The 22,713-nt window shown below is 43.3% G+C and overlaps 1 protein-coding gene across 2 annotated transcripts in view; it reads right to left on the bottom strand.

Moving 5' to 3' along the window:
* Positions 1–618: 618 nt before the first annotated feature.
* FOCAD (focadhesin) overlaps positions 619–22,713 on the bottom strand; it is a 288,209-nt gene continuing 266,114 nt past the window's right edge. For both annotated transcript variants that reach the window (XM_079789743.1, XM_079789744.1), the window contains 8 exons: positions 22,467–22,582; positions 17,635–17,895; positions 16,923–17,012; positions 10,948–11,125; positions 9,347–9,444; positions 7,053–7,304; positions 4,804–4,879; positions 619–2,888 (listed from right to left, as the gene is read on the bottom strand). In XM_079789743.1, the coding sequence (XP_079645869.1) occupies positions 2,815–2,888; positions 4,804–4,879; positions 7,053–7,304; positions 9,347–9,444; positions 10,948–11,125; positions 16,923–17,012; positions 17,635–17,895; positions 22,467–22,582 (1,145 nt within the window). In that variant the 3' untranslated portion in view covers positions 619–2,814. The remainder of the gene's footprint in view (positions 2,889–4,803; positions 4,880–7,052; positions 7,305–9,346; positions 9,445–10,947; positions 11,126–16,922; positions 17,013–17,634; positions 17,896–22,466; positions 22,583–22,713) is intronic.

Raw genomic sequence — 22,713 nt, 5'->3', positions numbered from 1 at the left:
CCATCCTATCTAATAATAGCGTACCATGTAAATTACCATCACTCCGCTACGCCCACGATTGGGCGGCGGAGGCTGGGGGGCGGGACTCAGGGTGGCCTATCCGGCCATTGAGAGGCACGGATCCCCTGCCACTGAGGGGGGCTACTCTGCTGTTGAGAGGTGCAGGGGGCGGGACTCCCGCCCCCTGCGCCTCTCAACGGCCAGATCCGCGGCCGCTGAGGGGGTCCCACCCCCTGCGCCTCTCAACAGCAGGGGAGACCCCCTCAGCGGCCCGGACCATCAAAAGTGGGGGAGCGAGCTCTGGCCTCAGTCAGCTAGCCACGGAAACCCGGCAGAGGATGGAGAGCAGCGACGAGGAAGACATGGAGAAGCACCGCATCCACCTACGCCCCGTCGCTCTGCGCACACGCTGCACCTCCTGCCCTGTGAAGTCCGGGTTAACCGGCCGCCCCTGTGGGGCGCTTTTTCACCCCGGCCATCCGTCAGGGTCCCGATGGACTCGAAGTGTCGTTTCGGGGCCGCAGTCTGAGGGGCGAGGAGGTGGAGGTGCCGCCTGGCCTGCTGGGATACATGATGGTGAGTCCATCGGGACCCTGACGTGCATGATTCAATCATGCACTGGGCCTCTAGTAGGTTTAATAAAGCACATTAACCCGTAAGCACATGAACACCAAGGTGTAATCCTCGGTGGGAATTTTCATCTTAAGGTGAGTGTTGATGAGCCTGAGGCAGTGGAAAGAGCACTGGACCTGGGGTTCTAGGAGCTTGGTCAGAGGCATAGCTCTGCCTCTTATTGGATGTGCCTTCTCCATTTAAAAATAGAAAATAAGGCCTCGCCACAGTATCGCTGCAAGAGTTAAATACGATCATGCAAGTGAAAGCTCTAGAGCACTAACAGTCTGGCATCTAACAATAAATATTAGATAAATTTCAACCTCTCATTGGAGGAAATTTAAGAAAGTGTATGTAGGTGGGAAAAAGAGGGAGGCTGGCTTCTAACATAAATTTTCTACCTCTCTTCTTCCTTCAAATTCATTTCCCTCTAGCCTAGCCTCTAAAGAAGATTATCTATGAAATATGGGCAACGCAGGTCAATACTACCTGAGAGCTCGCCTTCCCTTCCCTTCCCTTTTCCTCTGTAGGCGTCTCAGCACCCTGTGTAGTTCAGCAAAAGAAAGAACTGTGACCTGGTAACAGAGTGTAAGTTACACAGTGAAACACAACTGTTTGAAACCTGCAAACATAAACCCAGCTATTTGAAAAACAAAATTAGATCTATTTTTAACCCAAGTGGTAGGTAGGGACGCTTGGTGACACCATCAAGGTAATGAATGTCACATGGGAATACTGAACGTTCCGGGGTGCTTGTAAAGCAGCAGGCACTGCGCTATAGCATGAGAGACACAAAAGTCCATTATTCCAAACATTTCTCCCCAGCGATCCACAGGTGTACTCCTCAGTATGTTTATATGACTGGCTAAAGGCAACCCTGATTAATGACTGCATGGAGGAAAGACAGCAAAGATCAAAATTAAAATGCTGGCTGATTCTCAAACCCTTGAGTAAAATGCAACTCTTGAGGATACGGTCACATACCTTCATTTACTTGTCATGAGGCCACTAGTCGTCCTGATTAAGACAGGGATTTGTACTTATAAAATAGACTCATCTTGCAAGGAGGATTTGTCATTTTTTTTGCTTGCCGAGCATCCCAATTCAGGTGGACGAGGCCTGGTCAAGTAGAGGACCCCACTTCCCAGGGACTCACCTGCGACTTAAGATGAGTCAGAGTCCTCCCCATGTGGCTGCTGCCATGCCTGTGAGCAGAGACACTTTTCCTTCCATGGAGGTTGCTGGCAGCCGTCTTGACAACTATGCGGAATGATCCTGAGAGGAACAAAGCCCGGTGCTCTGTCTGACTCACTGGGTGCTACTGTGCCTGAGCAGATGTATCTTTAACTTCTGGTCTGTGAGCTAACTCTATTCTCCTTTTTAGCTGAAGTCATTTTGAATTGGGCAACTTTCACTTGCATTCAAAAGCCCCAAGCACAACAAAATCATAGCCGCCACTAATCAATCTGATTTAGCTCATGGTTAATACCATGCTTATTATTTAAATGTGTCTAGCAGTTCCAAGAGAGTTTCATCAACAAGGATAAGAAAAGATGTCTAACTTACTGAGCCAATGGTTGTCCTCCAGAGGCTTCATGGGAAATAGATGAATATTAAATATTTAATTAAAAGGTAAAAAACCAAACCAAACCAAAGACCATCTGACCCTATCATAAAGTTAGGTTCAGGGGCTCAATGGAGCAAGCATACCTGCACTAAAACTATTTGAACAGGCACCCACAAGTCCACAGCTTTGCTTATCTGTCAGGGGTCCCTCAGGGATCAACTTCCTAGTAAAACAGGGAGGTTCTGTGTAATGTCTCCGGCACCACCAGGGTTCGGGTTGGTTAGCAGAACCTAGCCTATGCCTGAAAACAAATAAAAGTCACATGCACAAAATTCATGGGATTATTTTACTAGCATCTGGGGGAGAGGAAATGTCATAGTCAAAGTTGCACGAAGAACATCTTCAGATTGAACTCTAGCCAAATGAAAGGAAGGTCAAGTTCTCATTTCCTTCTCCTCTGGCCTGGGGACGGAAGCAGCGTCTCCTTTCCTGGCGCTCAGGGTTCAAACCGTCGGTGATGTGGCCTCCCTCTCATGACCATGAGATGCATCCCAGACACACATTCTGAGAAATCCCTTCCGTTCGTGTGGTTTTCCTCTTCCGGCTGAGAATGCGGCTGGCTACGGCAAAACTGTTCACCAACCGTACGCTCTGGTCCATACAGCTTTCTTCTTAAACTCTGGGAGAACTCTTAAGGACAGCAGGGTGGCTAAGGGGACAGAAAGGAAAGTGCACTGTTGCATTTGGTGGGGCTGCATTTGCAAAGGTCATTTAGATCAAAAGAGCATCAGGACGGAACCTGGCTAATCTTCAAGACCAAGAATTACCACCAAGCCGTAGACAATGTTTTAATGGCAGAAAACCATTAATAAAAGTTTTGGGGAAAGTTTTTTTGGTATCAGTTCAGGAGAAATTCTGCAGATTTAAAACAAAAACTGACTTCAGGGATGCTGGTAATATTCTTTTTCTTAATCAGGGTGCTTATTAAATAAGTGTGTTCCCTTTATAAAAATCTACTTATGACTTATTTTTCTACATGAATATTATTTTTCCACTAAATATTTAACTAAAAAGGTAAAAAACAGAACAAAACAAAACCAAAGACCAACTGACCCTATCATAAAGTTAGGTTCAGGGGCTCAGTGGAGCAAGCATACTTGTACTAAAACTATTTGAACAGGCACCCACAAGTCCACAGCTTTTCTTATCTGTCAGGGGTCCCTCAGGGATCAATTTAAAATAGGGAAGTTCTGTGTAATGCCTCTAGGTAACTTATCATATATATTATCTTGTAATACTAATAGAAGTATACTGAGCTATTATATAAAATAGTGTGAAGGAATGGAGGGAAGCCAGAGTTACACAATTATTGTGTGCGACTCTAATAAAGTCCTTGAACAGATAATAGAGTTAAACATTTACTTTCTTGACCCAAATTACTCTTCCTCATCAATATCAATTATTTGTTATCTTCATAACCTAAGACAGTATATGTTGGCAGTAACCAATGGTATTATGGACCCACGGCCATTACAAATGAGTCCAGACTCCCCCATGCAAACAAATGGAGGACATCCTAGCAGCAAATCTCTAGGGATGGCTCTAGTGGAACTGTTTCAGGCCCCGGCCCTATTCTCAATGAAGTTGTGTGACTGGTCAGAATCACCTTCACAGCCATGTCCTCCACCCTCTTTGTGGGTAGGGAGAAGAATCAGACACAATACATTGGGAAATTCTCACTTGTTTGGCAAATAATAAATTACACCATACTTAAAGTAAAATATGGTCAGACTATGACTCTAGCCTAGAGATAGGCCTGAGAGATTATCCAAAGGTAGGCCAACATGCAACCTTCCCAGGTGAGCTGTGTCAGGGCAGTGTATTACAGCATGTCCTGGTATCCACAGCAACTATTGCCAGGATACAATCCCTACCCACCAACCCACAGAGCCAGCCCTAAAAGACTTCTCATATTTGAGTAAAAAAATCTATATAATTTTCACAGAAATACCTTCTATGTTTGTTGTCCCAACAGTCATAGTTTAACAAATCAATAGAGGAGTATTATAAAAAAAAAATCACAAAAAAACATATAAATACCTGGGAAATGTCCAACTCCCTTGGCAAAATACCAGGCAGCCATTAAAAATACTAGGATGAAGCCAGCGTAAGAAAAGATTAAATGCTTTAAAAAAATAATTTTAAAATATAAAAGGAAGTATTCAAAGTGTGTATTTTCTCAATTATAATTTTAAACACATTAAAACAACACATACACAGAGGGGGGCAAAAACTTCTCAGGAAAAATATCAAAATTGTCACTGGCCAATGGGATTCTGGATTCCTCTTTGCTTTTAATGAATTTTCTAAGTTTTGGTTAAAGTCATAGTTTATAATTATAATAAAACATTTTAAAAACCATCTAAAGAAAATTAAATGCACTGAAACGTTTTAAAATCCACTTTCTAATTCCAAAGGCCACACTGGTGGCAGCCCCGAGTTTCTTCTTCACCTGAACCAGGACGAGCTCCTTCAGGAACCAACACCCGCTCAGATGCTGTTTCGAGCGCGGACCGCGCTGGGAGGTTTTCACCTATCGTGTGCAGCTAGCACAGAAGTCATACCTTTTAAAAGACCCCTGGATTCCGCAGAGAGGCCTTCCTTAGGGCTTTCCATGAGGTTGAAGAGCCAATCAATGAACTAGAAAGAAAATGAAGAACCACAGTACCAGTCAGAGATCAGTCAGCCCTTGGGCCTGCGTACCTGCGGATCAGAGCAGTAGTCCCTGGGGAGTAACTCACTGGGCTGGGGAGGCCCTGGAGAAAGGGACCAGGCACAAGATGTTAAAGACAGACACAGCTCCCATTTAGTCAGAAGACCCACAAAGTCAAACCTCCTTTCCTTGCTGAATACCCTGGGACCTGCTATAGGTTTTAAGAGTGAGGGACACATGGGCTCCGAGGGACTCCTGTGTGCCCATGAACATTCTCTCTCATTATTCTGAGAGGTCCAGATTGGTCAAAAACCTTGCCCAATTCCACTCTCATTGAATAGCAGAGTCAAGATCTGGACTTAAGTATGCCTAGCTTCAAAGCTTCACACTCTTGCTGTGGCCAGTGTGGCTCAGTTGGCTGAGTGTCATCCCACGCACCAAGAGGTCGCAGGTTCGATTCCCAGTCAGGGCACATGCCCCAGTTTTGGCTCGATTCCCAGTAGAAGGGTGGGGGTGTGGAAGGCAGCTGATCGATGTTTCTCTTTCATCGATGTCTCTCTCTCTCTTTCCCTCTCTCTTCCTCTTTCTCTAAAAATCAATTTAAAAAAAGCCTCACACTATTTCTTTGCATCATGCTGCTTGCTACCTGGGTCTATGTACATCCAAGCCTAGGCTCCTAGTCTGGGCATTAAACAGGGAAACTCATCAGATGTAAGCCACTGTTTCTAAAATAAAATATGTTTCTGTAGATAAGAACAGTTCATGCCCAAATGAATATAAAACAGCAAGTCGAAATGCAAAATAAAAAAAAGCATAACAATTTGTTAGGTAGAGCCAAGTGTGTTAACCGCACATAGATCCTGCAAATGAGGTAGAAACTCATAGTCTTTACGACTTTGGACTGATTTCCTACGGTGCAGCCAAAATTGTTTTCGAATTGGATGTAGGGCAATTTCATCGATTCCTGAATGTTGCCAATCTTGATTCATTTGAACTTTGGACATAGAAGCTGGATTGAAGAAAGAGTAACATAATAAAGAAAACGTTCCTAATTCCCTGCTTTAATTAAAAGCTTTTTTGTTTTGTTTATTTTTTCTCAACTTTGTTTTAAAACATCCTACTGGTAAAGTAAATAAGTCAAGCACTACAAACACACAACAGATGCAGACGTCTGCATTGTAGTTCAAAGCAAGCCTGGTGTCCTAGGCCAGAAAGAACACGAGGTAATACCACATTTAAACCGATTTTCATTTCTGATGACACAGAAAACACAAAAGTTGGGGCAATACTACTAATGCTTACCAGGTTTAAGAAAACAGAGGCGTTTTCATTGAGATGCTCAGGGAGTTGTGCATAGCTAAACTATGAGTCTGCAGCTCAAAAATATTTTGTCAAGATTAGTGGTCAGGTTTTAAGAATAAGCCTCATAAAGTTAGTTTTAAGCTTCCAGCCTCAAAAAAAAAAAAATCCAATTTTGATTAAATGGGATTCAGAAAAGAATCCTCCAAAACAACTGTATTAAAATAAAGACAAGGTCAAGGCCACATAACGAGAATTCTGGGAAGCACAGTATTTTCATCTGCTCAGCAGGACAGCGAGTAACCTGGCGAATCTTAATATCAAAAGCGTAAGGGACTTCCTGAGGGCAGGGGTGATCACCTTACAGCTCACACGTGTCCCCACAGCCTCCCTGGAAGGCGGCTGCAGGAGGGAATGAGCTGGGCTACGAGATGATGGGTGCTCCACACTCACGTTTCCCCTCAGATTCCCTGACACCCGCCCCCCAGGCACTGCTGATCCCCCCTCCCTTGTTCATCACTCTACACTCCTTTCCCTCTTTATCATTCCATCTTGCAATCTTGAACTCCCAGAAGCTTACTCATCATTTCGTCCCCAGGACCAAGAACACACGTGTCTTTCTTTGATAAATGAACGCAGGCAGAAGCGTTACTTTCCGCCTCACCCCCCGCTGTGAGCAAGTTGTTTCTGTTGTCACTGTTAGCCTCTGTCTCTGAGGCTCTGCATCTGGCTGGGATGTGGGGCCAAGCATGAAAGCCTGTGGTGTGAGTCCAGTTTCGCTGGGCTCCCACGTCACATCTACAGCAGGAACTGCCGAGGAGGAAATGGCCACCTGCCCCGACAGCAGGCGGCCACCCTCACCTTCTGGGCCTGCTCCCTCCACGGCTCCTTCTGCAGCAGCAGCAGCATGCTACTGGGAAGGAGAGCGAGGGCCGCCTGCAGAGTGACCCTGTGCATTGGGCTCCTGCCAAGGAAGCTGGATGCTGGCCCAGCCAGGTCCTGCTCTTGATGCCACGGCAACCAACTGGCACTGAGGCCGAGGAGGAGAGGGGCAGCATGGTCGGCCCATGCAACCACCGCCGTTGCAAAGATCAGCAACAAGAAGTCCAGAGCCTATAATGGAAATAGACACAAGGCTAGTCACATGTTTTAACCACTCAGAGTAACACATGTTCACATACACAGCCTTGTAATGATGCAATGCTCTATTCCCCTCCCCTCAGCCCCTCCTGCCCTACCCCTGCCCCAGAAGAGGACTGAACTGAAGAGCAAACTCTGTTTTCAAACTTAATCAAGAGACACTGTAGGGCAGGCATGTCAAACTCACAGCCCGTGGGCCACGTGCCTCATTTATTCGGCCTGTGTTAGCCTTTGAGTTTGACATGCTTGCTGTAGGGCTTTGGTAGGTTTTTGAGGTCCTCTTTTAGGAATACAGAAGGACCATCAGTTTGATTATTAGTGCTCTAACATTTCAGGAGAAACATAATTAAATTCCTAATCATACTGAGCTTTAAATACTCATCTGGTTTGGTGTTTTCTAAGAGATTAAAAATTAATTAAGAGTGCTATGGAAAAGTATATTTAGATTTATTGTTATGTGGCTGAATCTGATTTTTAAAAATATTTACAGTCTTGTTCTATTTTTGAACAATAACAAATGACTCTCCTCATGCATTCTACCAAGTCTGTCTAGAGTCTGTCCCTTTAGATTTTAGACTGTTCTAGACAATTGTAGAAATGGTGGTAACAGGGGCTACCTCTAAGATGTTGGATTACTGTGATTTAAATTACACTTCTTTCTGCTTATCTGTATTTCCCAGGTTTTAAAAGATTTTCATAAGAAAACAGAGAAAGCTAATAGAAACTCAGGAGATCAAAAGAAAAAGATGACAGATTACACTTGTTAAAAAAAATTCAAAAAGAACTCAATCTCTTAGAATTCCTACTCTACTAACTAAAAATTTAAAAACACATGCAACTCCTCAGAAAAGTGGGGCAGAATTTCAAACAACATTCCAGGCTGCGCACATTTTTACTCACAAAGGAAACATGTGAACGAGACATGCCTATAGAAAAAAAACTGTACACCTCAAAATTTCACAGAGGGCCGTTAAGAAAATGAGGAAAGGAGGAAAAGTGCTGTCATTATTTCATTTACTAATCTTTTTCTTTTTTATTATTATTTTTAAAAATATATTTTATTGATTTTTTACAGAGAGGAAGGGAGAGGGATAGTTAGAAACATCAATGAGAGAGAAACAAGATCAGCTGCCTCCTGCACACCCCCCACTGGGGATGTGCCCGCAACCAAGGTACATGCCCTTGACCGGAATCGAACCTGGGACCTTTCAGTCCGCAGGCCGAGGCTCTATCCACTGAACCAAACCAGTTAGGGCATAATCTTTTTCTTTTTTAATTCACCCAATACCAGTGATTCTTAACCTTTTTTTGGGTCAGAAGTCAATTCGAAGCTGTGCTGAAAACTCTCTAATATATGCACACATGCCCATAGGTAGTGGTGTGCACACAGACTACTTGCACACACTCCAGGAATCTCTTCAAACCAGGCGTGTGAAGCCTCTTGGGCCAGCATGGAGGCCGGAGCCCTAAACCCCACCTCCTCTTAGGGTCAAGCCCAAGTACATAGACCCTGGGTTTGCCCTCCAGCTGGTGTCCTTTGTGTGCTGCCTGTCAAGGAACGTATTCTTTTGAAATCTTTTTCAAGGTGTAACCTTACGTGTCCACAAGAACCTGGTAAGAACATCCATTTCTTGTGACATCAGAGTTATCACCACTGTTGTTTCCCAAGAATAAAAGGAAGGAGGAAAAGAAAGCCACAGGCAGCAAAAAATTCCTCTTTTTGGGAGAGCAAATGTAAATTTTATGTTTTAAAAAGGCTACAAATTGCCGAAACCGGTTTGGCTCAGTGGATAGAGCGTCGGCCTGCAGACTCAAGGGTCCCAGGTTCGATTCCGGTCAAGGGCATGTACCTTGGTTGCGGGCACATCCCCAGTGAGGGGTGTGCAGGAGGCAGCTGATCGATGTTTCTCTCTCATCGATGTTTCTAACTCTCTATCCCTCTCTCTTCCTCTCTGTAAAAAATCAATAAAAAAATATATTAAAAAAAGGCTACAAATTACTCCTCTGAATTGTACCTCATCAAGAGCCACGTTCTGAACAGAGGTTGACTGGTAAGCAATATTTCTGATATAACCCATCAGTTCCAAGAGCCATTCCATTCTCTTCAACACACCTGAAAAGACAAAAACATTTTCTTACCTGACCAGGGTTTTTCCTTTGAAATGCAAAACAGAACAGTAATGACTACCACAGCTCAAGCAGAACACCTGGTGAGGATGTCATGAAATAGTTTCCGGTCTCTCACCATACCCGAGACTTGCCATCCCCGTGAGAGTTCCACTATTCACAGCAGATGACCGTATTTCGGTCTTCATTTTCAATGGCTAATTTATTCTTCAAGCCTACCCACCCACTAGTGGTAAAATGCATTTATTGGAGTTCTTTCTCAACATTAAACACACTATGAGAAATCTGGCACACAACTAGCCACTAATATTGAATGCCAAAATCTCACAGAAACCTATCCTAAAGACATAAAAAGTAAAAACCAGATGTTATAGGGTAATTAGAGAATGAACAACATATTTTTTCCTTTTTTATTTTTTAAAAATGAAGATTCCCATTATAGTAAAAACTACTTTGAAAGGTTTTCAAAAATTTAGTGAGTAAGAAAAATATAGGGATGAAGATTGAAGGTTAGAACCCAGGGCAATCTCAAATTTATTTCCATTTGCTTAAATTATCTTCATGCTTAATTGGGAACACCTACTGGATTTTCCCCCCTGATAAATATAGTTTTGATTTTGCATAAAGAAATCTAGTTTCTCATCACAGGTTCATTTTTCATTGGTGAAGCACAAACACAGATATGAGACAACCATCTCAATTGCCATAGAGGAAGCGGAATCAACATTTCCAATCCAATTTTGAAAAGAGTATTACAAAGACGTTTGCCAGTTTTCTCTCAAAACTTTATAAAGACACAAGAGACGGGGGAAACGGGGCACAGAAGCATAAGCAACTGGCCCAGGGTCACAGGGCTTCCTGGCCACGTCTGATCCGCGTAAGCCAGATGCCACTCAGAACTCGAATGTAGACAGAGAAATCCTAAGCACATGACCAAAGGCGTGGGAGGGGAAATGAAGGAGTTCCCTTTTCAGACGACTCCTAAAGCCTAAATGTGTAAACAGTTTAAAAGTTGCGCCATACGATTCCTTAGCAGAGCTCAGGCCTGGAACTCCTCCTGGCTTGAGCATGTAGTGAGGTCATCCAGATTTTATTCTTCTCACCCCTGAGAAGTTCTTCTATAGAATAACTACTCAAGTTCATTGTTGCTGTTTTTTGTCTGTTTGTTAAATGACTGCCCAAAAGCCATTTTCATGAAAACATCAGGCATAATCAATGGATATCCTGTCTGACAGAATCTACCTGATAAACTTCTTTATATCCTTGAGGGCCAAAAAAGAGATAAAAATCCTCAAAAGAATTCGTTCCCATAGCTAAAGAGTGGATGTTGTGAGCTGCACCTGCTCATTTCCAGCCAACGTGCTCCTCATTCGGGGTGACAAAGCCTCACCTGTGTCTAAAAGCACTAAACCAGCTTTCAAGTTGGGGAAACAATGACAGCTAAAGAGATGGCTCCTTCCTGTTCTGATGCTCGCCCCGCCGGCCTTACCTGTGTTGGCATGGCTCACAATCCGCGCGTGGTACAAGCTGTGCAGGATCACCCAGGCCAGTGTGTCTTTCTCCCGGTGCTGAGCAGCCACGCCGAGCATGTCGTTCACGCCCATCAAGGGGAGCCGTCCTTGAGAGACCAAGTACAGCCTGACAAAGGAAGCCTTTTCCAGGCTGCTCTGCAAAAAAGCCAATTGTTGAGTTACTATTACATTAGCTGTAGTTGTTATGGAACCTCAGTGCATGGGCAAAACAGAAAGGGTGAGGTGAAGCTGATTATTCTCCCAAATGCTGAAACTGTTCATTTCCTGCAGCGTGTGACCCATTTCCCTGCGCTCCATTAGAACGTATATGCAGACAGTGCTGTAGTGTCACCTCCTGCTTCTCATGAAAACCATCAATGACTCCGGGGTCAATCAGTGATGATGTTTAGTAAGAATACACAAATAATAATAGGTGCTAGGCGCCATTGTAAGCACATGACACGTATTCTTTTGACAGTCCACAAAGTATGGTACACAGACCTCTGGGGACCCCAAGACTCTTTTACAGTGTCTGTGTGGTCAAACTGTATTCATAATGGCATCCAACTGTAGTAATGTTCATTGTATTTTTCATTCCCACTTGAAATTTTTGCAAACATCTAGTTTCATGTAAAACATTCCTGTAAGCCAGTGATTTCAACCTTTTTCTCCTCATGGCACATATAAACTAGCTACTAAAGTTCTGCAGCACACCAAAAAACATATTGTATATTTTGCCGATCTGACCAAAAAATAGGTATAATTTTGATTCATTCATACCGGATGGCTGTTGTTGTGTTGGCTGTTGTCATTTTCTATTTGACAATCAAAGGGAAAAAAGTTCAGTGCCCCTGACTAAATAGTCAGTATTGTACGTTTTAGAAATTCTTGTGGCACACCGGTTGAAAATCACTGCTGTAAACAATAGAAATGATTAATTTCATTAAACCTTTGCCCTTGAGTACACGTCTTTTTAATATTCTGTGGGACAAAGTGGGAAGTGTCCAAAAGGGACTCTAATGCACACCGATGTAGAATGGTTGTTCCAAGGAAAACACAGCATTGAGCTGTAAGCTGAAATGGCCACCCTCCCCATGGAACCACCCACGGCTATTCAAACCGAGTATTTGACAGGCTCCTTTTTTAAAAGTGAAGGACGTGAGACCGTGACTTCATGGAAAATACTTGACAGCATTCACTGCCAATAATACAATCAGAACTTTCAAGCAAAAATTAGATTTTTGGAAAATTTGTATCTGCTTATATGAGTTTGGCAGTTTCCCAATACATGAAAGACTGGTGATATTAACCAATACGATGTGTGGATATCGTATAGTGAAAATGTACCAACATTTGGAAGATTTTCAAGTGGCCGATGTATGATATTACAAAATCCTGCACCGGTGAGAGACGCAGAGTACAAAAACCGAAGAATGGCTTTTAACGTAACAGAGTGTGAAGTTCACTATGACCAGGTTCCACACTGCAACGAACCTACAAGAAACTACTGCCTTTGTGTTTTGGTGCAAAACCAAAGAGAGATCCATAGTTATCTGAAAAGCCTGTAAACACACTCCTCCCTTTCCTCTTACATATCTGTATGAGGCTGATTTTCTTCACAAGCTTCTCCAAAGTGATGTCCCGAGAGACTGAAAGGGCAGCCGCCACAGGACCCCGCTGCCTTCAGCCCACGAGGACCCCGCTGCCTTCAGCCCCGGCAGACACGGAGGAGCCAGGCGAGAATGGGAAGCAATGCCACCTTCCTCACGAGGTTTTTTGATTTTCTGGAAAATATTTTTTTTCTTATTTAAGATGCAACAGGGTTGTTATTATTACTTTTAAGTATTTTTTCATTTCCTCGTTTTAATTTTTAATATGGTGAATATTGACAGACGTGACCCATACACTAGTACACAGAAGCTCTTTGGAGTCCTCAGTGATTGTTAAGACACTAAAATGGTCCTGAGACCAAAAGGTTTAAGCACTGTGCTAACCACTGACTTCTCACACGGGCTGTATGCAACCCCTTACCATTCCCCCCGCCTTTGCGGATGCGGAGCCTGCAGCGCGGAGACTGGGGGGCCGCTTTAGGCCCCACGGCCCTCGGGGGCAGAGGAGCACTGGCGCCCCAGGAGCCCGGGGCTTCACCTGCAGCATTCTCACCTCTGTTCTTTCCGGAAAGGAAAGCACTCCTCAGTGGAACACACGACCTCCCTTGGGGACATCGGAACACTATTGTGGTGACAATGTTCTGGATGGTACTTTAGGAACCCAAGTGAATAACATAGCAACCTTTAGCTCTGGGTACCAGGAAGTTTGTATGCTTCACTTCTGACTATATTACACAAACATAATAATAGGACATAATAAATTGCATGACTAGAGTAAGTATGATAATAAATCATTACTGAGTACTCGCCTTGAGTCAGGCCCTATTCTAAGAACTTACTGTGGATTAAGTCATTTCATGCACAAATTAACCCAAACGGGTAGGTGCTATTGTCTCCCTTTCACAGATGAGGAAAACTGAGGCAGGGAGAGGTTATGAAATGTAACTAAGGTCACACTGGTAAGTTAGAGCTGGATTTTACCCTGGCAGTGAGGCTCCAGAGTCCATTCATGTAAGCTTTTATTTTATTTTTTAATTTAATAAATCTTTATTGTTCAGATTATTACAATTGTTCCTCTTTTTTCCCCCCATAGCTCCCCTCCACCCAGTTCCCACCCCACCTTCTGCCCTCCCCCCCACCAACTGTCCTCATCCATAGGTGTACGATTTTTGTCCAATCTCTTCCCACACTCCCCACACCCCTTTCCTCCCGAGAACTGTCAGTCCACTCCCTTTCTATGCTCCTGATTCTATTATATTCACCAGTTTATTCTGTTCATCAGATTTTTTATTCACTTGATTTTTAGATTCACTTGTTGATATGTATTTGTTGTTCATAATTTTTATCTTTACCTTTTTTTCTTTTTCCTCTTCTTAAAGAATACCTTTCAGCATTTCATACAATACTGGTTTGGTGGTGATGAACTCCTTTAGCTTTTTCTTATCTGTGAAGCTCTTTGTCTGACCTTCAATTCTGAATGATAACTTTGCTGGGTAATCTTGGTTGTAGGTTCTTGCTATTCATCACTTTGAATATTTCTTGCCACTCCCATCTGGCTTGCATAGTTTCTGTTGAGAAATCAGCTGACAGTTGTATGGGTGCTCCCTTGTAGGTAACTAACTTTTTCTCTTGCTGCTTTTAATATTTTCTGTCTTTTGCTCTTGAAATTTTAATTATGATGTGTCTTGGTGTGGTCCTCTTTGGATTCCTTTTGTTTGGGGTTCTGTGCGCTTCCTGGACTTGTAAGTCTATTTCTTTCACCAGGTGGGGGAAGTTTTCGGTCATTATTTCTTCAAATAGGTTTTTAGTATCTTGCTATCTCTCTTCTGGCACCCCCATAATTCAGATGTTGGTTTGCTTGAAGTTGTCCCAGAGGCTCCTTACACTATCTTCATATTTTTGGATTCTTTTTTCTTTTTGCTTTTCCGGTTGGGTGTTTTTTGCTTCTTTGTATTTCAAATCTTTGACTTGATTCTTGTGATCCTCTAGTCCAGTGATGGGCAACCTTTTGAGCTTGGTGTGTCAAACTTCGCCAAAAAACTGAGCATAACTCAGGTAGTGTGTCATTTTGAGGAAAAACTAACTCCAAGACTCTAGTCGCAAATGTTTCATCCTCAGGAGCAGCAAATGTTTCATCCTCGGCATGCGGCCGCATGTCATCAGAAATGGCTACGTGTGTCAGTGCTGACACGCGTGTCATAGGTTCGCCATCACTGCTCTAGTCTGCTGTTAGATCTCTGTATAATATTCTTTATTTCAGTCAGTGTATGCTTAATTTCTAGTTGGTCCTTTTTCATATCCTCGAGGGTCTCGCTAAATTTATCGGCAGTTTCTAGAAAATTCTTGAAAAACCTTATAACCGTGGTTTTGAACTCTATATCCAGTCATTTGCTTTCCTCCATTTCTTTCATTTGTGATCTGTTTCTTTGTCTCTGCATTTTGGCTGCTTCCCTGAGTTGATAGAGTGGCTTTGTGTGCTAGGTGTCCTATAGGGCCCAGTGGCTGAGCCTCCCCAGTTACCTGAGGTGGACACTCTTGGTGCACCCCTTTGTGGGCTGTGTGCATAGTCTTGTTGTAGTTAAGCCTTGATTGTTGTTGGTATCACCGGGAGAAATTGACCTCCAGGCCAATTGGCTGTGAGGATCAGCTGTGTCTATGCTGGGAGAGCTTCTGTGCTAGAGACACCCTTATGGGGCAAGACTTGCAAAAGCCTCTGTGCTCAGCTTGGATGGGGCAGAGTCTCAGGGCGGAGCAGACAGCATTGGTTTCCCCGTCAACCCTGCCCTAAGAGGCCCCTGGGTCTTAGTGTCCCACGGTAATCGCTGTAAGCACCTCTGAGAGAAAGCCGCCCTCGAGTTTTGCCCGCTGCCAGATAGTCCAATTTCTCCCAGAATGAGTCTGGGTCCCCAGAGTCTTGCCCAGAACTGGAGTTCAGCACAGTCAGGAGCTTTTGTCTCCCTCCCAATTGAGAAAGCCAGCCGTGTACTCAGTTGCCCGCCCTCTCCGCGCACACGTGTCTCAGTACCTCTGCCTTCTGCAGCTCCTCTGAGTCTCAGTGTGCTTCTATCTTTCCTTCTAGTTGTAGAATTTCCACTCAGCCAGCTTTCCTGTGGTTCTGCATGATGTCCGTTTTGTCCTTTAGTTGTAGTTTTGAAATTGTCGTGCAAGGCAGCAGTTTAGGTATTTACCTATGCCGCCATCTTGGTTTCTCCCCACATAAGCATTTCTTTATACTGCCTCTCCTTGCTTAAATTGGGCTCATCTCCAAAATGCTGGCATCCCAAATTCTCTAACAGTGGTTCTCAAACCTGATGATGCACCATAATCACCTGCAAGAACTGTTAACCCTTTGCACTCGCTTGCTTTTTTCTCGAGCTGCTACCATGCTAACCGTGTCGAGTCACACTCGACATCCGAGTGCAAAAGGTTAAAACAGACTCCTGGGCCCCACCTCCAGAGTTTCTGATTGAGTAGTTCTGGGGTGGGACTTGAGAATTTGCATATTTAATCAGTTCCCAGGTGATACTGATGTCTCTGGGCCAAGGACCATATTTTGGGAATCATTGCTATATGACGCAGAAATTCAAGGATTTGGTTGCATAGGTAAAACCATCCTTAAAGTGGAATCAGATGTCCACCAGCTATGTGAGGGCTCATAGTTCTGTAGAACTTTGATATTCCCTGGTATGCAGGGTTGCCATTTGAATAAGTATGTCCATTGGGATGTACTGACTAAAAAATTATTCATGCTTACCTGCAGTTCAAATGTATAATATCTGCTAAATCTGGCAACCTTACTGGTATGCTACTTTTTGCTCATTCATCATCTGGCTGGCCGTACGTGTGAGGGTGCTTGTCAATTATCTTGTGTCAGGGCTCATGGTGCTTTTTCTCAGTCAGACACCTTTCTTCATTCGAAACGGGTATCAGGTGGAAAAAAAGTAATGTGAGACTGGAACTATTTTTTTTTTTAAACCTTCCACGCATGAGACAGTCCTTTGGTCAGAATATTCCCATTCCTGTGATTTTTGTATTGAAGACATTGCACTGTACTTACTTTTGCCCACAGGTAACACTAAGGCAGCGTTGCCAACTGGTGGTCCGCGGACCACTGGTGGTCCATGAGGTCCGAAAGGTTGGCGACTGCTGCACTCAAGTGTTCTTGATAAAGTGGGATTAATTAGTTTAAAACGTTATTAAACACATTTGTTAAGAACCAACCACACAGAGTAGACTGGACACAAGACCCAGAGTGAATCAGAGATAGTTTTCTGAAATTAATTGTAACAGATAGGAAACAAAACTAGCCTCAATAATGAAAAAGTACATAGATATGTTATTACCTTGGTAACCGGGGCAAGCCGATTTGCTTCATCGTCTGTCATCTCCGAGAGGCATTTTGCTACACTGATGTACAGCTCTAAGTCATTCCTCTAGTAAAGAACAAAGCCAAACGTGTCAAAATACAATGTGAGGCAAGTATAGTCTTAATGTTCCAACAAATTATTAGATTTGCTTATCTCCACGAATAACCAACCAAACCAAAACATGTGGTCATTTGTTTCTCATTTAAAAACATCTTTCTTGTTATTTTATGTATTTGTTTGCCTGTTCTTTCTTTTATCTCCTCATCAGGACCCATCATTCTGAAAGGATTTTAACATCTTTGTAAAACTACAATTCTGGGAACCGCTGGGGAAGGGGAAAGGCTAGTACTAAGTCACTTCATATGAATAGCAGTGAATGACGTGCCCAGGGATTCTTGGGCGCAAAGTCAAGGGCTTCTGAGCTTCCTCAACCCCCACAGGCATTGGTAAAAGGCCGAAGAGCGAACTTCCTGGTTAGCCAGCTTCTGAGCTTGCTTAAGACTTTGGTTCTAAACATTCAACCTCAATTTAGAACTTGGAAGCAAACACATTCTTAGTGAAGAACGTGGTTATTTCTTGCCAGCCTTCCCACCACATTCTTAAAACGTACACCTCCCTGCTTTGCCAAAAAGGCTTTAACAAATCCCAAACATAAATGGTCAGGAATGTAAATATTTTTGTACCTCACCCGAATCTTATTTGGCAGAAGGTCAAAAATGTTCCCAGTAGCTTCACAGAGCAGACTCCAGAGGTGGTGGGCAGGGCTGGGCAGCTTCATGGCCTGGCTCAGGCCCTGCAAGGCACTCGGGCATAGCTCAGGATTGGCAAGCGGGGAAGCTGCTTTGAAAACGGCCACCATTAAGTTTTCAACAAAACCCAGGATTTGTTCGCCAGAGACGTGTTTGACCCACAGCGGTGCAGACACCAGGAGGTATTTCTTGATATTCAGCTGGAAGGAAAACAGCCAAGGTCAGATGTAAACAGGCAGGTCTGGGTTTACAATGCTTATACTCCCGGGTCATCGCTGTGCTTGAGAGCAGCTGCGCGAGGAAAGGGGCAGGTTGCTTCCTGCCCCTGAGTTTCCCACAGCCTCCTGGTCCGACGGACCACCAGTGCATGCAATTTTGGCTGCTGCAGGGACTTCTGATCCAGCCTGACTCGTGTATGCATGGTACCTGCCCACCCATCTGCGGACGACTCGGCTTAAACCTGGGATCTTTTCAGTGAGGGGAAGAAAATGCCGCATCATAGTCACTGCTGTTCAGTCTTAAAAAGCCACATTTTCTGTCAAGAAGAGCTCCTGAAGATGAAAGGCTCGCCTGTTGGAAATCAACTAAACCGAGGACCTGGCAGTCCAGACTCCGTCTTCTGAGGAAGCGCAGGGACATAAGGAGAGGACCTGGCACGAGGAGACCACTGCTGAGCGGAGAACAGCAGCTGAGCATGTGAGAGCGACCCTGGCATCTGAGTTCCAGAGAGCTAGGAAGGGGCACAGTTAGTAAAGTCTCACAGACTTTAAGAGAGCAGGCTTCAAAAATTCTCAGAAACAGTCCAGCCGGTATGGCTCAGTGGTTGAGTGTCGACTCAGGAAACTGGAGATCACCGTTCAATTCCTGGTCAGGGCACATGCCTGGGTTGCAGGGTTGATCCCCAGTAGTGGGTGTGCAGGAGGCAGCTGATCAATGGTTCTCTCTCATCATTGATGTTTCTACCTCTCTCTCCCTCTCCCTTCTTCTCTGAAATCAATAAAAATATATTTTAAAAAAATCTCAGAAAACAGAATATGACACTAAAGAGGCAGCAAGTCTAAAAGAAGTGGTATAAAAAATAAAGTCTGACAAAAATCAGTAAATTTCTAAAAAGAGTGATGTCATTACATGAGTTATCTGAAGAGCTCACTTTAAAGAATATGCCATTTCAGACCATTTTTTAATGAGAAGGTATGTAATTAAGAAAAATTCACAAATTTAATTAATTAATTAACAAAGATAATATGAAAGGCCCATAATCAAGGACAAATGCAAAAGAGTAGCGATCTGAAAGAGAAATGGAAAGAAAACTAAAACCTAGAAAATGTCTGAAGTCAACAACACAGGCGAGGCTAGGTGAGTTACACCTGATTCAAAAGGAAGGAGCTAATAGTATAGTGTTTAAGACATGGGCTTTGGGGTCACCAGACTCTCTTCCATTTGTTAGATATGTGAACTTTGCTGAACCTTTGTTTGCCTCAGTTTATCAACCTGTACAATGGAAATAATAAAATCTACTGTACAGAAGTAAAATAAGCCACACACAGAAGACTTCCTATTGTATGATTCCATTCTAAAGAATTTCTAAAAATTAAGATACCTAGGAATAAACTTAACTAAGGATATAAAAGACCTGTACCCAGAAAACTTCAGGACATTGAAAAAAGAGATAGAGGAAGACATAAACAAATGGAAGAACATACCATGTTCATGGACTGGTAGAATCAACATAATTAAAATGTCCATACTACCCAAAGCAATCTACAGATTCAATGTAATCCCCATTAAAATACCAACGGCATATTTCAAAGATCTAAAACAAACTCTCCAATAATTTATCTGGAATAAAAAAAGACCCCGAATAGCCACAGCAATCCTGAGAAAGAAGAACAAAGTTGAGGGATTACATTACCAGATATCAAGCTATATTACCAAGCCACGGTTCTCAAAACTGCCTGGTACTGGCACAAGAACAGACATATAGACCCATGGAACAGAACAGAGAATCCAGAAATCGACCCAAGCCATTATGCTCAATTAATATTTGACAAAGGAGGCAAGAGCATATAATGGGGTCAAAACAGTCTCTTTAATAAATGGTGCTGGGAAATTTGGTCAGATACATGCAAAAAAAATGAAACTAGATCACCAACTTACACCATACACAAAAACAAACTCAAAATGGCTAAAGGTCTTGAATGTAAGACAGAAAACTATAAAAATCCTACAAGACTCCTTAGGCAGCAAAATTGCAGACATATGTCGTAGCAATATCTTTATAGACACAGCTCCTAGGGCAATGGATACTAAGGAGAAAATAAACAAATGGGACTACATCAAAATAAAAAGCTTCTTCAGAGCAAAAGAAACTATCAACAAAACAATAGGAAAGCAAACTGCATGGAGAACATATTTTCCAATGCTATTTCAGATAAGGGTTTAATCTCCAAAATTTACAGAGAACTCATACAACAAAAGGAAGATAACGATCCAATCAAAAAATGGGCATAGGATCTAAATAGACACTTTTCGAAAAAGGACATACAGAAAGCCCAGAGACATATGAAAACATGCTCAACATCATTAATCATCTGAGAGATGCAAATCAAAACAACAATGAGATACCATCTCACACCTGTCAGAATAGCTATCATTAACAAATCAACAAATGACAAGTGCTGGTGAGGATGCGGAGAAAAAGAAACCCTCCTTCACTGCTGGTGGGAATGCAGACTGGTGCAGCCACTGTGGAAGACAGTATGAAGTTTCCTCAAAAAGTTAAAAATGGAACTCCCATTTGACCCAGTGATCCCACTTCTAGGAATATATCCCAAGAAACCAGAAACACCAGTCAGAAAGGATATATGCACGCCTATGTTCATAGCGGCACAATTTACAATAGTTAAGATTTGGAAACAGCCTACGTGCCCATCAGCAGATGAGTGGATTAAAAAACTGTGGTACATCTACACAATGGAATACTATGCCACTATAAAAAAGAAGGAACTTTTACCATTTGCTACAACATGGATGGAACTGGAGAGCATTATGCTAAGCAAAATAAGCCAGTCAGAGAAATATAAATATCACATGATCTCACTCATATGTGGGATATAATGATCAACATAATTTCATGAACAAGAATACATCGATCTAGAGACAAATGGTAGGGGAGGAGGAGTTAGAGATCAACTAAAGGACTTGTATGCATGCATATTAGCATAACCAATGGACACAGACACTGGGGGGGTGGGGGCTTGCCTAGGGTGGGAATGGCTGGGGGTGGGGGGTAAATTGGGGAAAAAGGAGACATATGTAAAACTTTAGACAATAAAAAAAATTTCTAAACTTTATATGAAATTTAAATTTATAGGAAAGTTCTTTTAAAAAGGCAAAATGACAGAGACAAGGAACAGATCAGTGGTAGCCCGGGTCTGAGGCTGGGAGTGGCGAGTGACTACAAGTAGGCACAATGGAACTTCTGGAGGTGATGGAAGTATTCTCGGAGATGGATGAAAATAAGTGGACCAAAATTCAAATTACACTTAAAATGGTCACCTTTTATGGAATATAAACTCTAACGCAATAAAGTAAAAAAAAAAAAAAAAAAAAAAGGCAGCTTGTCAGGGTGGAAGAGACTTAACCTGATGCCTGAAAGTACTCACTGAGGGCTTACACGTAGCAGGCGCATAGCAAGTGCTCACTAAGCGGCAGCGGGTGGGAGCTGCTTGGAGCAGACAGGTAGTGGTGAAAGCTGACAGACAGAAGGCACGCATCGAGAACACTGACCTGCAATTCAAAAGTATTAGGAGATGCAGGAAAACTTAAAGGAAAACAGTGAAGGGGCCTGGTCGGTGTGGCTTGGTGGTTGAGCGTTGACCTATGAACCAGGAGGTGATGATTTGATTCCTGGTCAGGGCACATGCCTGGGTTGCAGGCTTGATCCCCAATGGGGGTGTGTGCAGGAGGCAGCTGATCAATGATTTCTCTCTCTCTCTCTCCCTCCCTCTCTGAAATCAATAAAAATATATTTTAATAAAGAAAAAAAGTGAAGAGTAGAGACTGAAGCCAAAAGTTTGAGGAAATAAGGGAGAAGGGTTTGAAGCCTCCTAGAATAGAAGAATAACAAAGATGAGGTCATTGAACTTAGAATCCATTGGTAAAAGGATGCTCCCTCCATCCTTTGGGAATGAAGAAAGGAGTATGATGGAAAACAAGCGCTATTAGCCCTGACACCAGGTCATGAACAAACACCAGGCAAATCATTTCTTCCTCAGCTCTGTGCTCAAGCTGAGCACCTCACAGAGATGCCCTACTCTGCACCTACGCCCCTGGTGCCTCTAACTGGATGCCTAACCAAGTCCTACCAAGCCTTCACGGCTCACCTTAATTGCTGCCTTTTCTGTGAAAGGGGGATCAGATGTCCTGTGCATGTGGATTTGTCTTCTCTTACTACCTACTGAATGATTATGTGCATCATATAAACATGTAAGCCCAGGTTCAACGACTTTCTAGCTGTATGAACTTGAGAAAGAAACTTGGATAACTCTGGTCAGCACACCCTTTGTGTAATACATGGTAGCTGATAGCATAAACGGTGACAGTTACGGCAGAGTCTGAATCACACAATTTTTCACTCTGTTGGCCACCCTCAGTTCTTATAAAATCCCACTTGTCCACTCTTTACTTTGAGAACACACCCCGAATGCATGTTAATCTCCCTCCAGAGAACCACATCCTCCTGTTGCCCGACACCTCAGTTACTACATACACTGAGACCGTGGAGCAGCGGGGGCGTCACCCACAGGCCCAGCAGCGCAGCCGCGTTCTGGGAGGACTGCGCCTGGGTCACCATGATTTCCAGGCACAGCTGCTGGACCTCTTCACCTGGAAGAGAAGAAAGGAAAACAATGTTAGTGCAGCCGCTGCTCTGCTTTCCAGCCTTCAGTGTCTCAAATCAACGCACCTGCTGTGTGATTTCTACAGGTAACAACTGCAGGAAACCAAGAGGTATTCCA

This window comes from Cnephaeus nilssonii (assembly GCF_951640355.1).
Source record: "Cnephaeus nilssonii genome assembly, chromosome: 14".
Classification (NCBI taxonomy): domain Eukaryota; kingdom Metazoa; phylum Chordata; class Mammalia; order Chiroptera; family Vespertilionidae; genus Cnephaeus; species Cnephaeus nilssonii.
This window is presented reverse-complemented; position numbering and strand designations above follow the sequence as displayed.